This window comes from Acanthopagrus latus, chromosome 3 (genome assembly GCF_904848185.1).
Source record: "Acanthopagrus latus isolate v.2019 chromosome 3, fAcaLat1.1, whole genome shotgun sequence".
NCBI lineage: Eukaryota > Metazoa > Chordata > Actinopteri > Spariformes > Sparidae > Acanthopagrus > Acanthopagrus latus.
Window position 1 is genome coordinate 249,660 of NC_051041.1, and position 17,998 is coordinate 267,657.

Here is a 17,998-nt window from a genome sequence, read left to right on the forward strand (position 1 = left end):
TCACTGTAAATAATGAATGTAGCACAGTTCTAATTGAGCTGCTCGGGCAGAGATACTTCATGGTCTCACGCTGAGTTCAACAGGTGGTCTTAGAAAATGGCTGCCGTGCTCATTCAGTGATTTTAGGAGTTCTGGAGCTGAAATGATGCAAAATTCAGCCAAAACTGTTTTAAGTCAAATATCTAAACATTACTAAAACAACAGTCAGACTCTGTTCATGTTTCATCACCTTCAACTTGTCACAATCAACAGGCTGCCGTTAAATCTGAGGTTTTCTTAATAAAGTTTTGAATGGTTGGATTTAACTTTGTAAGTGTGTGTGTGTGTGTGTGTGTGTGTGTGTGTGTGTGTGTGTGTGTTCATCAAGTTAATGAACAACACACACCCATGACCCAGTGTGTGTGTGTGTTTTAACAGGATACACCCGGTGGACCAGGAAATCACTTAGTAACACACACACACACACACACACAGAGTCTACTTCTTTGCACCTCTTCCTGGAAATGACCACCACACACACACACACACACACACACACACACACACACACACACACACACACACACACACACTCCCTCTCTTCCTCCCACTCTCTCCTGTTAATGAAAACGCTTGTTTGTCCTAATGGTAAACGTCGCCCTTGAACGCACCGTGCAGACTCCAGTGCCGTCATGGCTGAATGTTACAGGAAGTGACCAAACAGACAAACAAAACAAAAGAGAAGTTGTTTCTCTCTGAGTTCTGAGTAGCTGACCTCCAACAGCCAATCAGCTGCTGAGAAGAGACAAACACAGAAATTAGATGATTCACTTGGTTTGATTTAATATGAAATAAGAGAACAGGTGAACCAGATGATTCTGCACCTGCTGAGAGTTTCTGAGGTAGAAAATATTAAAATCTTTATTAACATTTCAATTGTACACATTAAAAACTTTAATTGATACAGAACATCCCTCTAAAGCCTTCAGATGATCAAATCAGATCTGAGCCAATGATCCTGTCCCCGCTGATGTCACCTGAGTCCAGGCTGACGTCACCTGAGTCCAGGCTGACGTCACCTGAGTCCAGGCTGACGTCACCTGAGTCCAGGCTGACGTCACCTGAGTCCAGGCTGACGTCACCAGTCATGTGTCATATGACTGCTGGGACCACAGAAGAAGAAGATTCATGTGCATGTTTCTTTAAATCAGGATGCTGTCCTAAAATGTCCTCTAGATAACAGTCATTCATTATCAACTGTTTCAAAGTTCTGAGTCCAGCTGCTGGGAAGCTGATCCTATTCAGAGCTGGTTCAGATCAGATCCTGTTCAGGTCTAATTGACTTTCTGGAATCCTTCAGGCTGATTTCTGACCCGAAATTTTCTGTTTTAATTAGTTTCACAGTTTAAGTCTCAGTACTGAACATCTCAGTCCCTGCAAGTGGACCTGGTCTCTCTATGCAGTCCCTGCAAGTGGACCTGGTCTCTCTATGCAGTCCCTGCAAGTGGACCTGGTCTCTCTATGCAGTCCCTGCAAGTGGACCTGGTCTCTCTATGCAGTCCCTGCAGGTGGACCTGGTTTCTCCATGTGGCTGATCTTCAGGTGGTGGACCAGGTACTCCCTCCTGGTGAAGGTCCTCCTGCACAGTCCACAGCGGTGCGGTCTGTCCCCACTGTGGACCTTCAGGTGTCTCTCCAGACTCTCCTTCCGGCTGAAGTCCCTGCTGCAGAATCCGCAACGGTACGGTTTTTCCCCCGTGTGGACCCGTTTGTGGATCTCCATCCTCTTGATGGAGCTGCACTTCTTCCCACAGACATCACAGGTGCTGCCCAGCTCTTTGTGGGACCGCAGGTGGTCTCTCAGGACCTCGGTAGACTCCAGACAATCCCCGCAGGCCCCACACCGGCTCTCGGGCTCCTTGCAGTGGTTCTCTGCGTGCCGGACCAGAATCCCCTGAGTGTAGAAGGAACTCCCGCAGATCCTGCAGATGAAGGACTTGGCAGGACTCTGGAAGGGGACCCTCTGTCTGCGGAGGCTGCAGGACATCAGGTCCTGGTCCTGAGACGTGTTTCTTCTGATGTGTTTCCTCAGAGTTCGACTTGAGCTGAACTCTCGACCACAGCTGCCACAGACCAGCAGCTTCTGGTCTACAGGAGGGTCAGTCCCAGATCCCCCAGTCCTCTGGAGACCTGGTCCCAGCTGGGCATCATCACTGTCTTCAGTGCCTGAATCTAAATGGTTCCTGTGGTGGTCAGACTCCACCTCCTCTCTCTGGGACTGGATATGATAGGATGAAGAACTGCCCTCGTCCTCGTAGCCGTCCATCAGCCAATCAGGACTCTGTGTGAACTCTGTGACAATGTCATCTGGTCCTGAAGTGCCGCCCTCCTCCTTTTTGACATGCAGACGGAAGCCCCGCCCCCTCGTCTGTTGCTTGCCTTCTGTGGTAAAATTCTGAACAACACCTGGAGGATAACAAGAACAACAACAATAATTAAATGTTTCTGTACCAATAGGATACTTCATGAAAACACACACACACACACACACACACACACACACTCCATTACTGTACTGACCCTTATCCACTTCCTGTTTGACTCTGAGCACTTCCTGTTTGTTGACAGCATGTTGAGGCCCCACCTCTTCCTCAGAGAACTGGATTTGATTGGACAACGGACTCTGCGCTCTTTCAAGTCTCTCCATCAGCCAATCAGGACTTTGTGTGAACATGATGTTGGGCTCCTCTTCTCCCAAAGTCCCACCCTCTTCCTGCTTAATGTCGGGACAGAAGCTCCGCCCCCTCACCAGTTGTTCTCCTTCTGTGGTGAAAACCTGCAGTACACCTGACAGACAAGAGCAGATGTCATGGTTCCACACACCTGTTCCTTCCTTGCTGAACAGTGTGTGTGTGTGTCTTCTCAGTGTGTGAACAGTGTGTGTGTGTGTGTGTGTGTGTGTGTGTGTGTGCGTGTGTGTGAACATCAGTGATCATTAACACTTCATATAAACCAACTAAAACAAAATTACTATCATAAATCTTCCCGGTTCATGCTTCCACTGTTCGACCAAACAGCTCCAGCTGGTTTGGTCACCATATCAGTTTAATAAATGATCATTTATTAAATATCTATTTCCTTTGTACTTCCCACACGACTCCACTTGTATCATCGTTCATTGGTGCCTTTATGTCTACATAGAGCTGAAGCTCCGCCCCTTCCTGTAATTCATGACAGTTTAAACAGGATCAATACTTTATCAAAGTTTTGATCAATAAGGTCCGTGAGGAGAACCGGAAAGGGGCGGGGCTTCAGCTCTGTACAGGTGTTCTCCACAGTCTCATGTGTCCTTCATCTTTATTGGTTCTGTGATCTGGTTCCTGTCAGTTCACTCAGAACTACCCAACAGGTTTAATCCACCTTCCAGATCAAAGTGCTTCACACGAATCATCATCTACTAATAGTGTCTCAACAGGTTCAGGTCATGACGCGACAGCGACATCTGGCGGGACAAAACAGCTACGTCATCCACTGAGCAGACATTTTCTTTATCGAGCATCAGAGAGTCTCTGACCTGCTGCTCGGTCCCCCGCTCGGTCCCCGGCTCGTCCAGTCGGGTCCTGCAATCGTCTCTGTCGGTCCAGTTCTTGTTTTAACCGGAAAACTTCGTGCTCGTATTCAGCGATCATTCTGGCGAAACGGTGGAAGATGTCGTCAGTGAGCGCGGAGAGCCGCTGGTCCACAAACAGCCGCAACACGTCGAGCTTCGACATGTCTGACCCGACCGAGACACAGACAGACAGACCGGGACACTGAGGGACTGAGACTAAGACGAGAAGCTGCTGGAGGCTTAATGTCGGCAGACCGGAAATAGTCAAGTTTCAGTACACACCGAGATGGAGGAAGACCGGAAGTCTTCACAATAAAAGTATGACAGAAGCAGGTAGATCAACTATAATAGTATCAATAGTAAATGTGTCATGTTTAACCTTCAGATCTGCTGCTGCGTTTTAAACTAACCCTAAACTCTAGTTTAAGTTTTGGAATTAGTCTCCGTTCCATCAGTGACGTAATCAGAACCAGAATCTGAGACAGGAACATTAATTCTATAGATTCATAATCAAACAGCGGCTCTGTGTTCACTTTGTTCTCCTGATGTGTTTGTGATCACACACAGAACATGTTGCGGACCCAATCACATCTGTGTCAATAAACTTCATTTTCAGTTTACAGAATAAAAATTGAAGTATTTCTGTAACTTCATTTACTCTCCAAAAAGAAGCTTCATCATAATGTGTCCTATCTTCCCCACACCAGCTGTGTGTGTACGTGTGTGCGTGGCACTCTGTGGCCCTAAGGACACTTCCACAAACATAAAAAATAAGGTCCTGAACCTTTAACAGCCTTAAAGGATCTCTGGAATTTATTCAATGACTTTCAAGGACTCCCTGGAGTCCCTCCGGCAGGAGGCGCTGCAGAGCTCAGTTTATCCATGAAGAGGAAGGTGAACACTGGATAATATAACAATAAATGATTCAGACTGATTGTGATTAAACAACCTTTTCAGATTCTTTTGGCCTCATTGTAACAAATTAAATTATCTGTATGATGCGATGATTTTATCGTCACCCAGCTGATTTATTCATCCGTCAACAAAAGCTCAGTGAGAAAAAGAGAAGTGAACAGTCAGCCCAACAGAAAGTTCTAGTGACCGAGCCACACCAGCTGATCAATTAATTGATTTCTTCGCCAACTGATGATCGTTTCACTCATTTTCTTTCCAAGAAGACTTGATGTCTGTTTTCCTTCCTACTGGATGCAAAGTGAAGAAAACGTTAAAGATGTCACGAGGTGTGACATTTTATACACAAATGAATCAAACTGAAACAATGAAATCAGATTATTAATCAAGAAGATAGACAACACTTAAAATTAAAATCAGTGACATTTCTGTGAAACTGTTCAAAAGTTGAAGATTAATTTATTAAGTTTGTTTTGATTAAAGTCTTGATATTCATCTGTAAACCTGTATGTGTGAGTGTGTGTATGTGAACTGGTGTGTGTGTCTACAGCTGTATGAAGTCCTGCCGCAGGGCGTCCTGACTCTTGATTGGTTCCTTGGCAGCACAGGTGTCCATGTGGACCTTCATGTGGACGTCTCGGGAGCGTTTCTCCTGGTAGCTCTTGCCACAGAGCTGGCAGCTGTAGGGTTTCTCTCCACTGTGCGTCAGCAGGTGTTTTTTCAGGTCGTTCTTGGTGACAAATGCCTTCCAGCACAGGTGACAGCTGAATGCTCGCTCCTTCTTGTGGAAGCGGATGTGTGTCTCCAGGTAACCTTTGGTGCTGAAGCTCTTGTTGCACAGGTTGCAGGTGAACGGCTTCTCCCCGGTGTGGGTTAGCATGTGGGCGTTCAGGCCTCCCACCTGCCTGAAGGCTTTCCCGCAGATGCGGCACTGGAACGGCTTCTCTCCGGTGTGGATCCTCTTGTGGACCTCAAGGACGTGGACCGATGCCAGGCTCTTCCCGCAGGTCTCACAGGGGACACGCTGGGCCGGTTTGTCTCCGGTGTGGTTTCTAATGTGCGTGGTAAGAGCGCAGTTATCGATGAACGTCTTCCCACAGAACTCGCAGATGTACGGTCGCTCGCCGCTGTGGATCCTCTTGTGGCGCCGCAGGGCACCAGGTCGAGGGAAGGACTTCCCGCAGATGCCACAGCGGTATGGTTTGACACCGGTGTGACTCCTCATGTGCGTCTCGATGTTCTGGTAGGTTTTACCACAGATGTGACAGATCTTCCCAGCATCTCTGTGGACCTGCAGGTGGTCCATCAGCGTCTCTGACGGCAGTAAACTTTCCCCACAGACTCCACAGGAAGACTCTGCTGAATGTGTCTTGGCATGTTTCCTCAGACAACCTTTATTCTGAAAGGACTCACCACAAACTTTACAGCTGTGACACATCGGCGTCGTCACCTTGGTGACAGTTTGAATCTTCTCTGTCTCAGGTGGCAGACGCTTGGAGTCCTCGTCCTTGTGGACGCCTGACGAGTGAGTCCTGCTGTGAGTCTTTAAGGCGCTGCTCTCGATGAACTTCTTCCCACAGAGCTGACAGACGTGAGGCCGCTCGCCACCGTGCAGCTTCCTGTGGCGCCGCAGTGCTCCAGGTCGGGGGAAGTGTTTGTTGCAAATGCTGCAGCGGTACGGTTTGATCCCTGTGTGGCTCCTCATGTGTGTCTCCATGTTCTGGAAGCTCTTCCCACAGATGCTGCAGGTGCCACTGGTCTCTCTGTGAGTCCTCAGGTGACTCAGCAGGATGTCAGGTGAGTCCAGCGTTTGTCCACAGACGCCACAGACACTCCGAGTGTCCCTGCAGTGCATCTCAGCGTGTTTCCTCAGGAAGCCTCGGCTATGGAAGGCGTCGCCGCAGACTCTGCAGCAGAGAGAGGACGAGCTCTGTCTCTGTGCTCTCTGAGGTCTCTCTGACTGCCCGTCCTCCTCGTCCTTACTCTGGTCTCCGTCATTCTTGTCGTGCACCTTCAGGTGATCCTGCAGCAGCTGGTTGCAGGTGAAGGTGACTCCACAGACCGGACACACGTCCGGGGTCCTCCGGCTGTGGATCTTCTTGTGTCTCCTCAGTGATCCTGGTCGGGGGAAGCTCTTGCTGCAGACGTCACAGCTGAAGGGTTTGACTCCGGTGTGACTCCTCATATGCGTCTCCATGTTCTGAAACGTCTTCCCGCAGATGTCACACATCCTGCCGCCGCCATCGGCATCTGTTTCTCTGTGAGCTCTGAGATGTTTGAAGAAACTGTCTGCAGACTCACAACGTTCCCCACAGAATCCACAGAGATGCTGCGGCTCGTTGGAGTGCGTCTCAATGTGTTTCAGCAGGTTTCCACTTTGACGGAAGCACCTCCCACAGCTGATGCAGCGGTGAGCTGCCGGCTGCTCCGATGATGTTGCCTGTTGTCTCTGACCACCACCTCGTCCTTCTTCCATCCTATTGGCTTCTTTGTGACAGGAGGAGCTGCTGCTGCCCTGCCACTCATCATCGCTCCCAGCTGATGAGGCATCTGAGGAGGCGCCACTGGGCGGGGCTGAGGGGGAGTGGGCGGGGTCAGTCTCAGATGGTGGGGGGTCATCTGTTTCAGCGAAGGTCGCCTTGATGGAGTCTGGAATAAATATTCAACACGGTCATCAGCTGAATCACCTCAAGTACTCGACTACTCTACAAATACTCAGTAAACTTCCTGCTTCAAGTGTTTACTATAAAAGTGCTGGTTGGAAAAATATTCATCAGTGTAGCTGATCATTAACCAATTGATCTGCTGATCATTTCATGTTTACTAGACAAACACATTTTGTAATCAGTAACTAAAGCTGTTAGCTAAAAGTAATGGGGTACAAGAACACATGAGATTAAAATACAACAGTAACTCTAATTTGTAATTAAATAGAGCAATTAGTTACTACAAACTACTCATCACACTCATGCTGTGACATCAGGACCTCAGCTGTGACATCACAGCTTCAGCCGTGACGTCACGACCACAGTTATGACATCACGACTTCAGCTGTGACATCACGACCTCAGCTGTGACAGTTAACAGCTGTGATTGGCTGACACGCACGCAAGGCTTCCCTTTTGAACTTCACTGGTAGTCTGATCTCTGTCCTGTGATTGGTTGACCTGTAGTTGCCCAGCAACAGTCTGAGAGATGTGTCTCCAACATGGCGGCGTTGTGTCGGAGCTCACCTGTGCGGGTCAGCCGGACCATCGGGCTCAGCACGGCCTTCAGCAGCCGACTCTGCCGCTCCAGCTGCCGCCGGTACTCCTCCACCTCCCGCTCCAGCAGCCCGACGATCCGCCCGGCCACCGCCGCCAACCGCTCCGTGAGCAGCAGCCGCACCAGGGGCAGCAGGCGGCCCCCGGACCCCCTGGAGCCTCCGCTTCGCTTCTCTAGCAGCACCAGGACCTCCTCCGCCACCCGGGCCAGCTGTTCCGACACCGACTCCGTCAAGGCCCGGAGCCCACAGCGCGGCGGAGCTTCTGCCAGAGACATCCCGGTCCAGGGCTCCGTCTCCCAGCTACAGGAAGGAAAACAACACGAAACACTTCCGGGTCAACGAGTTCACGCCGAGGGAAGACACAGAGAGAGTTACTCCTGCTGGACCGGAGGAGGTACTGATACTACGGTACGGTAGCAGGACAGGTGTACTGTTGCCTGCTGTGGCTCAGGAGTACAGCCAGTGTCGTGTTATCAAGACGTCACTGGTTTGATTCCCCTGGTCTTCATGATGAAGTGTCATTTGGCAAGATATTGAACCCCAAACTGTTCCTGGTGTGCTGGAATTACTGCAAGTCTGATGAACGTCACAATGCCCCGTTTTATTCTCTCAGTGAGAATATGAAATAACAGCTGGTTTAATCTGAAATGTTAAAGTGATATATGTGTGTGATAGATAGATAGATACATACATAGATAGACAGACATTATATACATATATACACACACATATATATACACAATATATATACACTTGTATAGTCTAAAGTCTAAATAGAGTCAGGAGCATCTTATTTTGATGAGGCTTCTCATTTCCTGTAGCAGTAGCATCATCTTCATCACTGAGACTCTCTCATCAGACTACTTTCTTCTTCTGTGGTTCAGTGAAACAATCAAACTGGTTCCAATTAGTTTTTTATACTGATGACGCAACATTTCATAAATGAGAACAGGTGAGAATCAACCAGGTGAACAGGTGAGAGTACTCAGTACTTGTTGCTCAGACCACAGCCATCTTTGTACTCTGCTGCCTTTTTAACCCCAAATACAAACCTGTAAAGTTTCATGACTGCATCTTCTTCTGTTGAGACAAAATAAATCCACAGACAGACGAACAGACAAGGTTCAAAGTGGTGAAAACTACTTTTATCTTTATGGAAGTACATTTACTGGAGTTTACATTCTGATAGGACGGTTTCTGAGCTGCAGTGTAAAACAGACAGACCCTCATCATGTTTGTTTGTGTTCTCAGAATAATGTCTGATGACTTCCTTCTCTCTCAGCCTTCAGACTCACTTCTGTTACTGACACTGAAAACCTTCAGCTAAATGTTTGAGTCCGGCTCTACGAGTCTCTGACACGTGTCCATTAACCCCGGCCTAACCTCTACAGCTGGATGAAGCCCGAGTAGAAACCATCTGGTGGTGGCTCTGATGTCTGGTCTGGCTCCAGCTCCACCCCCCCTATGCCGTGGCCTTTCAGGTGTCCGTTGAGTGAGCGTTTGGCCTGAAAGCTCTTCCCGCACACCCTGCAGCTGTAGGGTTTCTCCCCGGTGTGGATGAGCATGTGTCTTTTCAGGTCCACGTCCTGCATGAAGCCCTTCCCGCAGCACTGACACAGAAAGCGTCGCTCCTTGTTGTGGAAGCGGACGTGCGTGTCCAGTGTCTGTTTCTGGGTGAAACCCTTTCCACAGAGACTGCAGGAGAATGCCCGCTCGCCTGTGTGAATCTTCAGGTGCGTCCTCAGGTTGCCTCTCTGGTTGAAGGCCTTCCCACAGAAGCTGCAGGTGTAGGGTTTCTCTCCGGTGTGGATCCTCAGGTGCATTTGCAGCGCCGCCTGAGCCGGGAAGCTCTTCCCGCATACATCGCAGGTGTTTCCGATCTCGCGGTGGGAGCGCAGGTGAGCAGAGAGGCTGTCAGCAGACTCGTACTGGTGTCCACAGAGTCCACAGCAGCAGTCTGGGTCCTGCAGGTGAGTCTCCACGTGTTTCACCAGGAGGCTCCTCTTGTCAAAGGCATTCCTGCACACTTTGCAGCGGTGGTGTGGTGCCGAGCTGCGGCATCTCTTCGGCTTGTCAGTGTCATCCCTCCGATGCGACACCATATGTCGCTGCAGGTTGCGTTGCTTGCTGAACTCCTGACCGCAGGTGCTGCAGGTGTGCACCTCTTCCTCCCCACAGTGCTCCTGCATGTGTCGCTCTAAGGATGTCATGTGACAGAAGGTGCGGCTGCACTCTTTACATTTAAAGGGCTTCTCAGGGGCGTGGACGCGAATGTGGGAGTTCAGGTTCCCCCTCTGGCTGAACTTCTTACCACAGACGTCGCAGCTGTACGGTTTCTCTCCTGTGTGGAGGCGTACATGCAGCTCCTGCGCCAGGATGGACTGGAAGGTTTTCCCGCAGAACGAGCAGGTTTTACTCGTCTCCCGGTGTGTTTTCAGGTGAGCTGCTAGTTCATCAGAAGAGTCTAAATGCTCGCCACAGAAGCCACAGTGACAGTCTGGGTTGTTGGCGCAGACCTGCAAGACGTGTTTGAGCAGGAAGCCTTTCCCCTGCAGAGAGCGGCCACACACCTGACAGACAAAACTCTGGGCCGGAGTCGAACGCTTCCGCTTGTTTCTGACAACAAGTGGCGGCCGTCCTCTCTTCTTCTTCCTTGGAGGTCTCACAGTTGGAATCTGTTCTGTCCAGTCACTGTCTGGATCTGGATCGCTGGGGACGGCTGAGCTGGTCGGAGAGACGGGAGAGTGGGAGGGGGGAGAAGGAGAGCGAGGAGTCAGCGGAGAGCGAGGTACTGGCAGAGAGGAGGCATCACCGTCGACTCGTTTAGACTCAGTCTGGTTCAAGTCTACGGGAGGTCGGAAGTCTGAGGGGGTCAGAGACACACACACACACACACACACATCTGATCAACACTGTTAGAGCCATTTTACTCTATTCTGATTAATTTCATTATAAAATTATGATATTATTGTTTGATTGATTACATTGACAGTTGTAAGAGTATTTACTTGATAATTTTGATATTATTAATGGATATGTGTGGTTGAATGTCTCCCTACTGTCCTTTAATATGACTGTATCTGTTGTAGCAGGATAGGAGCGACCAAGTCCTCTAAATGTTTGAGGTGTTGCAGATGTGTGGAAATGAAGGTGAGGAGGGGAGAGCAGTGTCTTTAGACCGCACACAACCGGCAGACTGTTGTTATTCTGTACAGAGAGAGTTTGTAAGACTGAACATGGTGCTTTTAAAAATAAATGGATGTGATGCAACGTAACAAAGATTGACGAGTCAGAAACCACATCAACGCACACACCTGATCAACACACACATCTGATCAACGCACACACCTGATCAACACACACACCTGATCAACGCACACACCTGATCAACGCACACACCTGATCAACACACACACCTCATTCTCACCTCATTAACACACATACACACCTGATCAACACACACGTCCCTGGACCTGGACTTATTCTCACAGGACGTGATTTAAACAACTCAACCGTTTATTTCATTTGCTACAGTAACTATAACAACAAGGAGTAATCTGACTTCCATACGGTCACTGTCAGTCTGTGCCTGTGCAGACAGGGCTTTTATTTTGAAGTGGAGCGGAAGTATGAGTCGGTGCTCGTGCGCTTTGCTCCGGGTGCTCCGGGCTCCTCTCCGGGACTGACCTGCCCTGTGCAGCTTCACTTGGGGCTTCAGCACGGCATCGAGCAGCCTCCTCTGGCGGCAGATCTCCCGCTCCGACCGCTCCACTCTGTCTTCGTACTCCGCCACGGTTTCCTCCAGCAGAGCGACGATCTCCTCCGCAGCCGCCGTCAGCCGCTCGGTGAGCTTCGCTCTCAGCGCCGGGATTTCAGCCGCTTCTTCTCCTTTTTCCACCTGCAGCAGAAAGTCTTCTGCAGCGGCGCTCATCCGCTCATGGACCGACACCCGCAGCAGCTGCACGGCCCCGCACATCGTCCTCCTCTGGGCCGAACAAAGAGACCAGCGGGGACGTAAACACTCACACGGAGTTCCGCGACGACGACGCTTCGCTGTGAGGAGCGAAGCGGCGAACAGCGAGCCCTGCTGGACCGGAGGGAGAACAGCTGATCTGAGTCATGATCATCAATAACACGACAACCATATTCAGCGTAAAGACAGAAATGACTCGAGTCAGAGGCTGTTTGTTCACTACGTCAGTTATGATTTAAATATCACCGTCTGTCTCATCACATCAGCTGGAGGACAGTTTCTGTCTGAGCTGTTTGTCTGCAGTTCATTAATATCATTAAGCTGGTTGAGAGTGTGTCCTTTCTGTCTCTGAAATAGGCATTGGTTGGATGGCAGCATATTTTGTTCCAACGCCTGTATGTACCTTTCAGTATGTATGGTGCCTTCACAGATGTGGAAGTTACCCATGATGCCTCGGGCACTAACATGCCCCTGTACAATCACAGATGCTGGCTTTTGAACTTTGCGCTGACATCAGTGTGGATGGTCCTTTTCCTCTTCGGCCCGCAAGACACGACATCCATGATTTCCAAAAACAATCTGAAATGTGGACTCGTCAGACAACAGCACACTATTCCACTGTTTGTCAGTCCATCTCAGATGAGCTCGGGCCCAGAGAGGCTTCACTTTGCACGGTAGAGTTTTAACTGGCACTTGTAGACGTAGCGACGAACTGTGTTAGCTGACAGTGGCTCTCTGAAGTGTTCCTGAGCCCACGTGGTCCTTCACAGGTTTTTAATGCAGGGGTCGATGGTCACGGGCATTCAGTGTTGGTTTTCGGCCTTGCCAGTTACATGCAGAGATTTTTCCAGATTCTCTGAATCTTGTAATGATATTATGGACTGTAGATGATATAATCCCCAAATTTCTTGCAATTGTACAATGACAAACGTTGTTCTTAAACTGTAACAAAAGAGGTGAACCTCATCCCGTCCATGCTTGTGAACGACTGAGCCTTTTGGGGATGATCCTTTTATACCCAGTCATGGAACTTACCTGTTTCCAGTTAACCTGTTCACCTGTGCAATGTTCCAAACAGGTGTTTTTTTTAAGCATTCCTCAACTTTGCCAGTCTTTTGTTGCTGCTGTCTCAGCTCTTTTGGAACGTGTTGCAAGCATCCAATTAAAAATGAGTGAATATCTGCACAAAAACAATAAAGTTCATCAGTTTGAACATCTTTGTACTGATTCAATTGAATATAAGGCTTTTGCACGTATATAATATATATAAAATATAATGTATATGATAAATATAATAAATACAATATATAATGTATATAATATATAAAATATAATGTATATAATGTATGTAATACATTATAGTGTAAATATTATACAATAAATACAGTGTATGATAAATATAATGTATACAATACATATTAAATATAATGCATATGATAAATGTAATGTATTAAATATAATGTATGTAATAAACAATGTAAATTGTGTATGAAATATAATGTAAATATATTAAAATACAATGTATATAATAGAATGTATATAATGCATATTACATGTAGGGTATATATATAACATATAATGTATATAATAAATAGAATATATATTGATACAATGTATATAATATGTATTAATATAAATATATATATATATTTTACGTTATTCCAAATATGCAAATGAACACGGCCTCCTGATTGCTATTTGACAAATTATTTGCACAACATCATATGGAAATGAAGATTTTTAGGAAGCAAAATAATGATAAAAAGTTAAATAAATGACATATTCGAAAAGGAGTGAGAAGAAGCATAGCTTGTTAGCTCTCACCCCTTTGTCTAAATTAAATTAATATATATATGTCTACATACACATATAATAAAATATATATAACATGTATTGTTTTGTTTTCTTTCATTACTGAAGAATTTCGGAGTTTAAATATGATTGAATCCTCTTTTTGTCACTAGCGGCTCTGTTTCTGTCACGGACACATATAATCACATTTCACACCAACACGGGTCAACAGACGCAACAGAACCACATCCCTGTGTAATAACAGGGACTGGACTCAGAGGTATTATTAGTTTCAATTATCACTCATAAAATATTCAAATCTAAAACCAAAACCATCCTGAAACCTCTCTTGTTGAATTTGAGGAGTTGGTCCACACGATATCATGACATCATCTCTTCACACCTACAGAGGTGAACATCTGGACTGAACATCTGGACTCACATGACGTCCACAGTTGGACTTAAAACACTGAGGGGAGAAGAGGAGTGTGGTGGTGGAGGAACGTCATCATTTCCACTGAATCATTAACAAAGTCGACATTTCTTCTGCAGCTGCTCGTTAGATGAACAACAGGAACTCAGACAGGAAGTCAGACAGGAAGTCAGACAGGAAGTGTGAAACATTTTTTAAATGAATTTCTTACATCAACAGAAAGATTCAAACATTCTGTTTAATCTGTTGAAAGAAACATTTTCAGGTGCAAAATCTAAAACTGCATCACGTTACGTCCCTGAAGAGTTTGTCTGCAAAGACTTTTGTTTTCTGGTTTAAAGAATTTATTCTTCAGATCTTTGTGTTTTAATAAAGTCACTGAGCTGCAGCTGAAACATCTCGTACGATTATTTCTACTTTATTAAATATTAAATGTTGAAACAATGAAACCATGAAGAGATCGTCAACAAACAAAATGATTTCAGTGACAGAAAGTTCAGACTGTTTCATTAACCAACATGTGAGAACAGAACCAGAGTCTGTCAGCCACATCAGACATTAAATTCATCTGCTAGTGACAATGATTTGTCATCAGACAGATTTGAGGTTGCTCACAGAAGGAGACACAGGGAGCGTCCGTCAATGTCTGACTGTCATCAACACATCCATCAGTGAACCAGTGAAGCAGACAAAACGGTCTTTTTGGAACAGTTCAGTCAGGTTTATGTTATTTACAGCCACAATGTTGGTCAAGCTCATACAGCGCTAACACTGTTAGCTCAGCAGAACTACCTGATGCTAACACTGTTGGCTCAGGAGCTACATGAAGACTTCATGTTAATAAAGGGTTAAATTTGGTCTGAGATCAGCTAGTAATGCCTTCTCTCCTGCAGACTGTGATCACAGCAGATGAGCTGTTGGAGACATCTTTATATCATCAGGAGGACGAGAGGAGGACAGAGTTTATAATGTATGGCTGAACTGCTCCTTTAACTCCTTGTTGGTCTCTGTAGGTCTGCTGGATCTGATCAGATCTCAAAGTCACATGTTCCATTCATTAACCTGTCAGGGCGGCGTCTGAGAGACAGACAGATGAGATGAGTTCTCAGGTCCCTGACAGTCAGTGACCTTCAGGTCCAGGACACTCCTGATACAGTTTGTATTTGACCAGTCAGCGTTCAGCACTGCAGCCTCCATCTTGATAACTGACCACAGAGCTGCTCAATGTCTGCGTCTGCTCCTGCAGACTGTTTCCCAAAGGAGTCTTCAGTAAAACAATGAAGTCCGCTTCTGTTGCCCTGAGACTCTCCAGGGGGCCGACGTGGGTTCAGACTGTGACTCCTGATGTCTCAGCCAGTGAGACAGACTGAAGTCTCTGTGTCTCTGCAGGTCAAAGCTGGATGAAGTCCGTGTGAACCCCTTCCTGATGTTTCGGTGTCACCGGCAGATCTTTGGCGGCTCGTTCTCCGGTGTGAACCTTCATGTGAGAGTCCACTGAGCGTTTCTCCTGATACCTCTTCCCACAGACGCGGCAGCTGTAGGGTTTCTCTCCAGTGTGCGTCAGCATGTGTCTCTTCAGGTCGATCTTCTGGACGAAGCCCTTGGTGCAGAGCTGGCAGCTGAATGGTTTCTCTTTCTTGTGGAACCTCTCATGTGTCTCTAGTGAGATTTTCTGGCGAAACCTCTTCCCACAGAGGCTGCAGATGAACGGCTTCTCGCCTGTGTGGATCCTCATGTGGGAGTCCAGGTTGCCAATCTGTCTGAAGTTTTTCCCGCAGACCCTACAGGTGTACGGTTTCTCCCCTGTGTGGATCCTCTTGTGCACATCCAGATGCTGGCTCATGGTGAACTTCTTACCGCAGACATCACACGAGTAGATCCTGGGCTTCCCTCCCGTGTGGCTCTTGATGTGTCTCTTCAGGACGGTGTTTTCGATGAAAGTCTTCCCGCAGAACTCGCAGATGAACGGCCTCTCGCCAGCGTGCAGCTTCATGTGTCTCTCCAGAGAGCCTTTCCTGGGGAAGTCCTTGCCGCAGTCTTTGCAGCTGAAGGGTTTCTGGCCTGTATGCGTCCTCATGTGGATCTCCATGTCCCTGAAGCTGATACCACAGATGTCGCAGATCCTACTAGTCTCTCTATGGCTCTGGATATGGAGCTGCAGACTCTCAGAGGATTCAGACTGCTCTCCACAGACACCACAGCGACACTCAGGCTCATTTAAATGAGTTTCTGCATGGCGAACAAAGTTCCCTTTATTGTGAAAGGCGTTCCCGCAGACCGTGCAGCAGTGAGACGGTGTCAGGCTCGGTTTCCTGTGTCTGCTCCTGACAGCAGGCGTGTTGTTGGACTCGTGGCTGCGGATGTGTCGCCTCAGTTCTGCACTCTTGCTGAAGCCTTTCCCACAGACCTTGCAGCTGAAGGCCGTCGGTCCATCGTGGGCCTTCATGTGTCGCTCCAGAGAGCCAGTGTGGCTGAACTCTTTGCTGCAGATGGAGCAACTGAACGGCTTCTCCGCTGTGTGGATCCTCATGTGCGTCACCATGTTGCCCTTTTGGTTGAAGACTTTGCCACAGATGTGGCAGCTGAAAGGTTTCTCTCCGGTGTGCAGCCTCAGGTGTGTCTCCTGAGCTCGGATCGAGGGGAACTTCTTGCCGCAAACGTCACAGGTCCGGCTGCTGTCACGGTGCGTCTGAAGGTGCAGCCTCAAACCATCGCTGGACTCCAAACGTTCACCGCACAGACCGCAGAGACACTCTGCCTCCTTCAGGTGTTTCTCCACGTGTTTCATCAGAAAGCCTTTCCTGTCAAAGGACTTCCCACACACTCTGCAGCAGTGAGGCGTCACCTCCTCATCATTCTCACCCTCTTCTTCCTCGCCAGCCGGATTGTCTGGAGAAGCGGGTTGATGGTCTGGTTCAGAGACGTCGTCTGGTCTGGAGGAAGTGCCAGGCAGCGCTTCCTTCAGTTGGTCGTCTACGGAGATGCTGTGCATTAGATGTTTTTCCTCCGAGGGACTCTGGACACCGACGGACATACACAACTCTGCAGAGACAAACACAGACACACGTTTATGTTTAAAGTCTCAGTTAAATTTTTAAAGGGACAGTTCAACTGTTAGTGAAGTCATATTCTACTTCCTGCTGACAGACGCTCAGATGGACACACACTCATCACACATGAAGCTGCTGGTCAGTTTGTCTCAGTGACACTGTGAAGACTAACAGCAGCTTTAACTGGGATGTTTGATCACCTGTCTGTTTCACCTGAAGACTGACAGTCCATTAGAGGAGCCACACCTGTGACCTGCAGACTGCAGCAGGTGTGAAGAGGACCTGTCTGTCTGTGTCTGTCTTGCTCTTGACCAGTCATATTGAAACGCCGCGTTTTACTTTTGAATCACTAATTAATTAAGTCAGTTTTTTCGTTAACAGACTCATGTGTGTTTATAGAGTAATGTGATGTGTAATGGAGTAGATCATAAAGTAACATAACACGGAAGTAAAACACGAGTACTTTAAACTGTACTCGAGTACTTGTCTCACCGGGCTCCTCCGCTCGTCTGTCGGCCGCTCTGCTCGACTCGAACACGGTGAAGATGTTGTCCAGGGCCGCGGTGATCCGCTCCGTCACCAGCTGCTTCAGCTGCTGCAGCTCCGCCTGTCTGCGCTCCGTCAGCAGCCTGAAAATGTCCTCCGCGGCCGCCGTCAGCTGCTGGTCGACGGCGGCTCGCAGGCTGCGGCTCTCCGCGCTTTTACACCGTTTCTTGGACATTTTGGCGGAAAGTCCACCGAACAAAGAGGAGGATGTAAACAATGCGCAGACACTTCCGGGATCCCCGGACCAGCGTCTTTGCGTCACACGTAGACGTTTCCTACGCTCATTTGTTACGTCGTCTGTGCGTCAGCGGGAACGTGCAGCAGAGGGAGGAGGGAGGAGAACCTGAGTGGGAATACAGACACAGAGTTATACTGAAGAATGGGGCAAGAACAGGAGGAGGAGAGGAAGAGGAGGAGGAGGGGGAGAGGAAGAGGAGGGG

The 17,998-nt window shown here is 48.0% G+C and overlaps 4 protein-coding genes across 7 annotated transcripts; all 4 read right to left on the bottom strand.

Moving 5' to 3' along the window:
• Positions 1 to 797: 797 nt before the first annotated feature.
• On the bottom strand, positions 798 to 4,122 carry LOC119017292 (zinc finger protein 691-like). Of its 4 annotated transcripts, none has more exons than XR_005074374.1 (4): positions 3,553 to 4,122; positions 2,559 to 2,825; positions 1,458 to 2,444; positions 798 to 1,425 (listed from the first exon to the last, which is right to left on the bottom strand). XR_005074374.1 is itself a non-coding variant. In XM_037093924.1 (4 exons), exons 1-3 carry the CDS (start codon positions 3,749 to 3,751, stop codon positions 1,531 to 1,533), a joined length of 1,380 nt encoding a protein of 459 aa, XP_036949819.1. In that variant the 5' UTR covers positions 3,752 to 4,122; the 3' UTR covers positions 798 to 1,425; positions 1,522 to 1,530. The 4 variants fall into 4 exon arrangements, 2 of the variants coding, with proteins under 2 accessions (XP_036949819.1, XP_036949818.1); XR_005074373.1 differs by having other exon boundaries at positions 798 to 1,079; positions 1,122 to 2,444; XM_037093924.1 differs by having other exon boundaries at positions 1,522 to 2,444.
• Positions 4,123 to 4,383: 261 nt separating this feature from the next.
• Positions 4,384 to 8,798, bottom strand: LOC119017262 (zinc finger protein 791-like). Its single transcript, XM_037093834.1, has 2 exons — positions 7,734 to 8,798; positions 4,384 to 7,149 (listed from the first exon to the last, which is right to left on the bottom strand). The coding sequence occupies exons 1-2, from the start codon at positions 8,038 to 8,040 to the stop codon at positions 5,045 to 5,047; spliced, it is 2,412 nt and encodes an 803-aa protein (XP_036949729.1). The 5' UTR covers positions 8,041 to 8,798; the 3' UTR covers positions 4,384 to 5,044.
• Positions 8,799 to 8,888: 90 nt separating this feature from the next.
• Positions 8,889 to 12,985, bottom strand: LOC119017273 (gastrula zinc finger protein XlCGF57.1-like). The gene is made up of 2 exons (XM_037093864.1): positions 11,453 to 12,985; positions 8,889 to 10,628 (listed from the first exon to the last, which is right to left on the bottom strand). The coding sequence occupies exons 1-2, from the start codon at positions 11,739 to 11,741 to the stop codon at positions 9,151 to 9,153; spliced, it is 1,767 nt and encodes a 588-aa protein (XP_036949759.1). The 5' UTR covers positions 11,742 to 12,985; the 3' UTR covers positions 8,889 to 9,150.
• Positions 12,986 to 14,140: 1,155 nt separating this feature from the next.
• On the bottom strand, positions 14,141 to 17,880 carry LOC119017270 (gastrula zinc finger protein XlCGF57.1-like). Its single transcript, XM_037093858.1, has 2 exons — positions 17,505 to 17,880; positions 14,141 to 17,004 (listed from the first exon to the last, which is right to left on the bottom strand). Exons 1-2 carry the CDS (start codon positions 17,731 to 17,733, stop codon positions 15,353 to 15,355), a joined length of 1,881 nt encoding a protein of 626 aa, XP_036949753.1. The 5' UTR covers positions 17,734 to 17,880; the 3' UTR covers positions 14,141 to 15,352.
• Between the last annotated feature and the right edge of the window lie 118 nt (positions 17,881 to 17,998).

Bases quoted from the DNA above. Each gene is read 5' to 3' on its own strand.
- LOC119017292 (XM_037093924.1), bottom strand. From the start codon at position 3,751: ATGTCGAAGCTCGACGTGTTGCGGCTGTTTGTGGACCAGCGGCTCTCC. The intron at 2,826-3,552 runs GTCAGAGACTCT...CTTGTCTGTCAG, and splicing joins AGCGGGGGACCGAGCAGCAG to GTGTACTGCAGGTTTTCACC. The intron at 2,445-2,558 runs GTCAGTACAGTA...GTTATCCTCCAG, and splicing joins CAAACAGGAAGTGGATAAGG to GTGTTGTTCAGAATTTTACC.
- LOC119017273 (XM_037093864.1), bottom strand. From the start codon at position 11,741: ATGTGCGGGGCCGTGCAGCTGCTGCGGGTGTCGGTCCATGAGCGGATG. The intron at 10,629-11,452 runs GTCAGTCCCGGA...TGACCCCCTCAG, and splicing joins AGTGAAGCTGCACAGGGCAG to ACTTCCGACCTCCCGTAGAC.
- LOC119017270 (XM_037093858.1), bottom strand. From the start codon at position 17,733: ATGTCCAAGAAACGGTGTAAAAGCGCGGAGAGCCGCAGCCTGCGAGCC. The intron at 17,005-17,504 runs GTGAGACAAGTA...TTGTCTCTGCAG, and splicing joins CAGACGAGCGGAGGAGCCCG to AGTTGTGTATGTCCGTCGGT.
- LOC119017262 (XM_037093834.1), bottom strand. From the start codon at position 8,040: ATGTCTCTGGCAGAAGCTCCGCCGCGCTGTGGGCTCCGGGCCTTGACG. The intron at 7,150-7,733 runs GTGAGCTCCGAC...TATTTATTCCAG, and splicing joins GGTCCGGCTGACCCGCACAG to ACTCCATCAAGGCGACCTTC.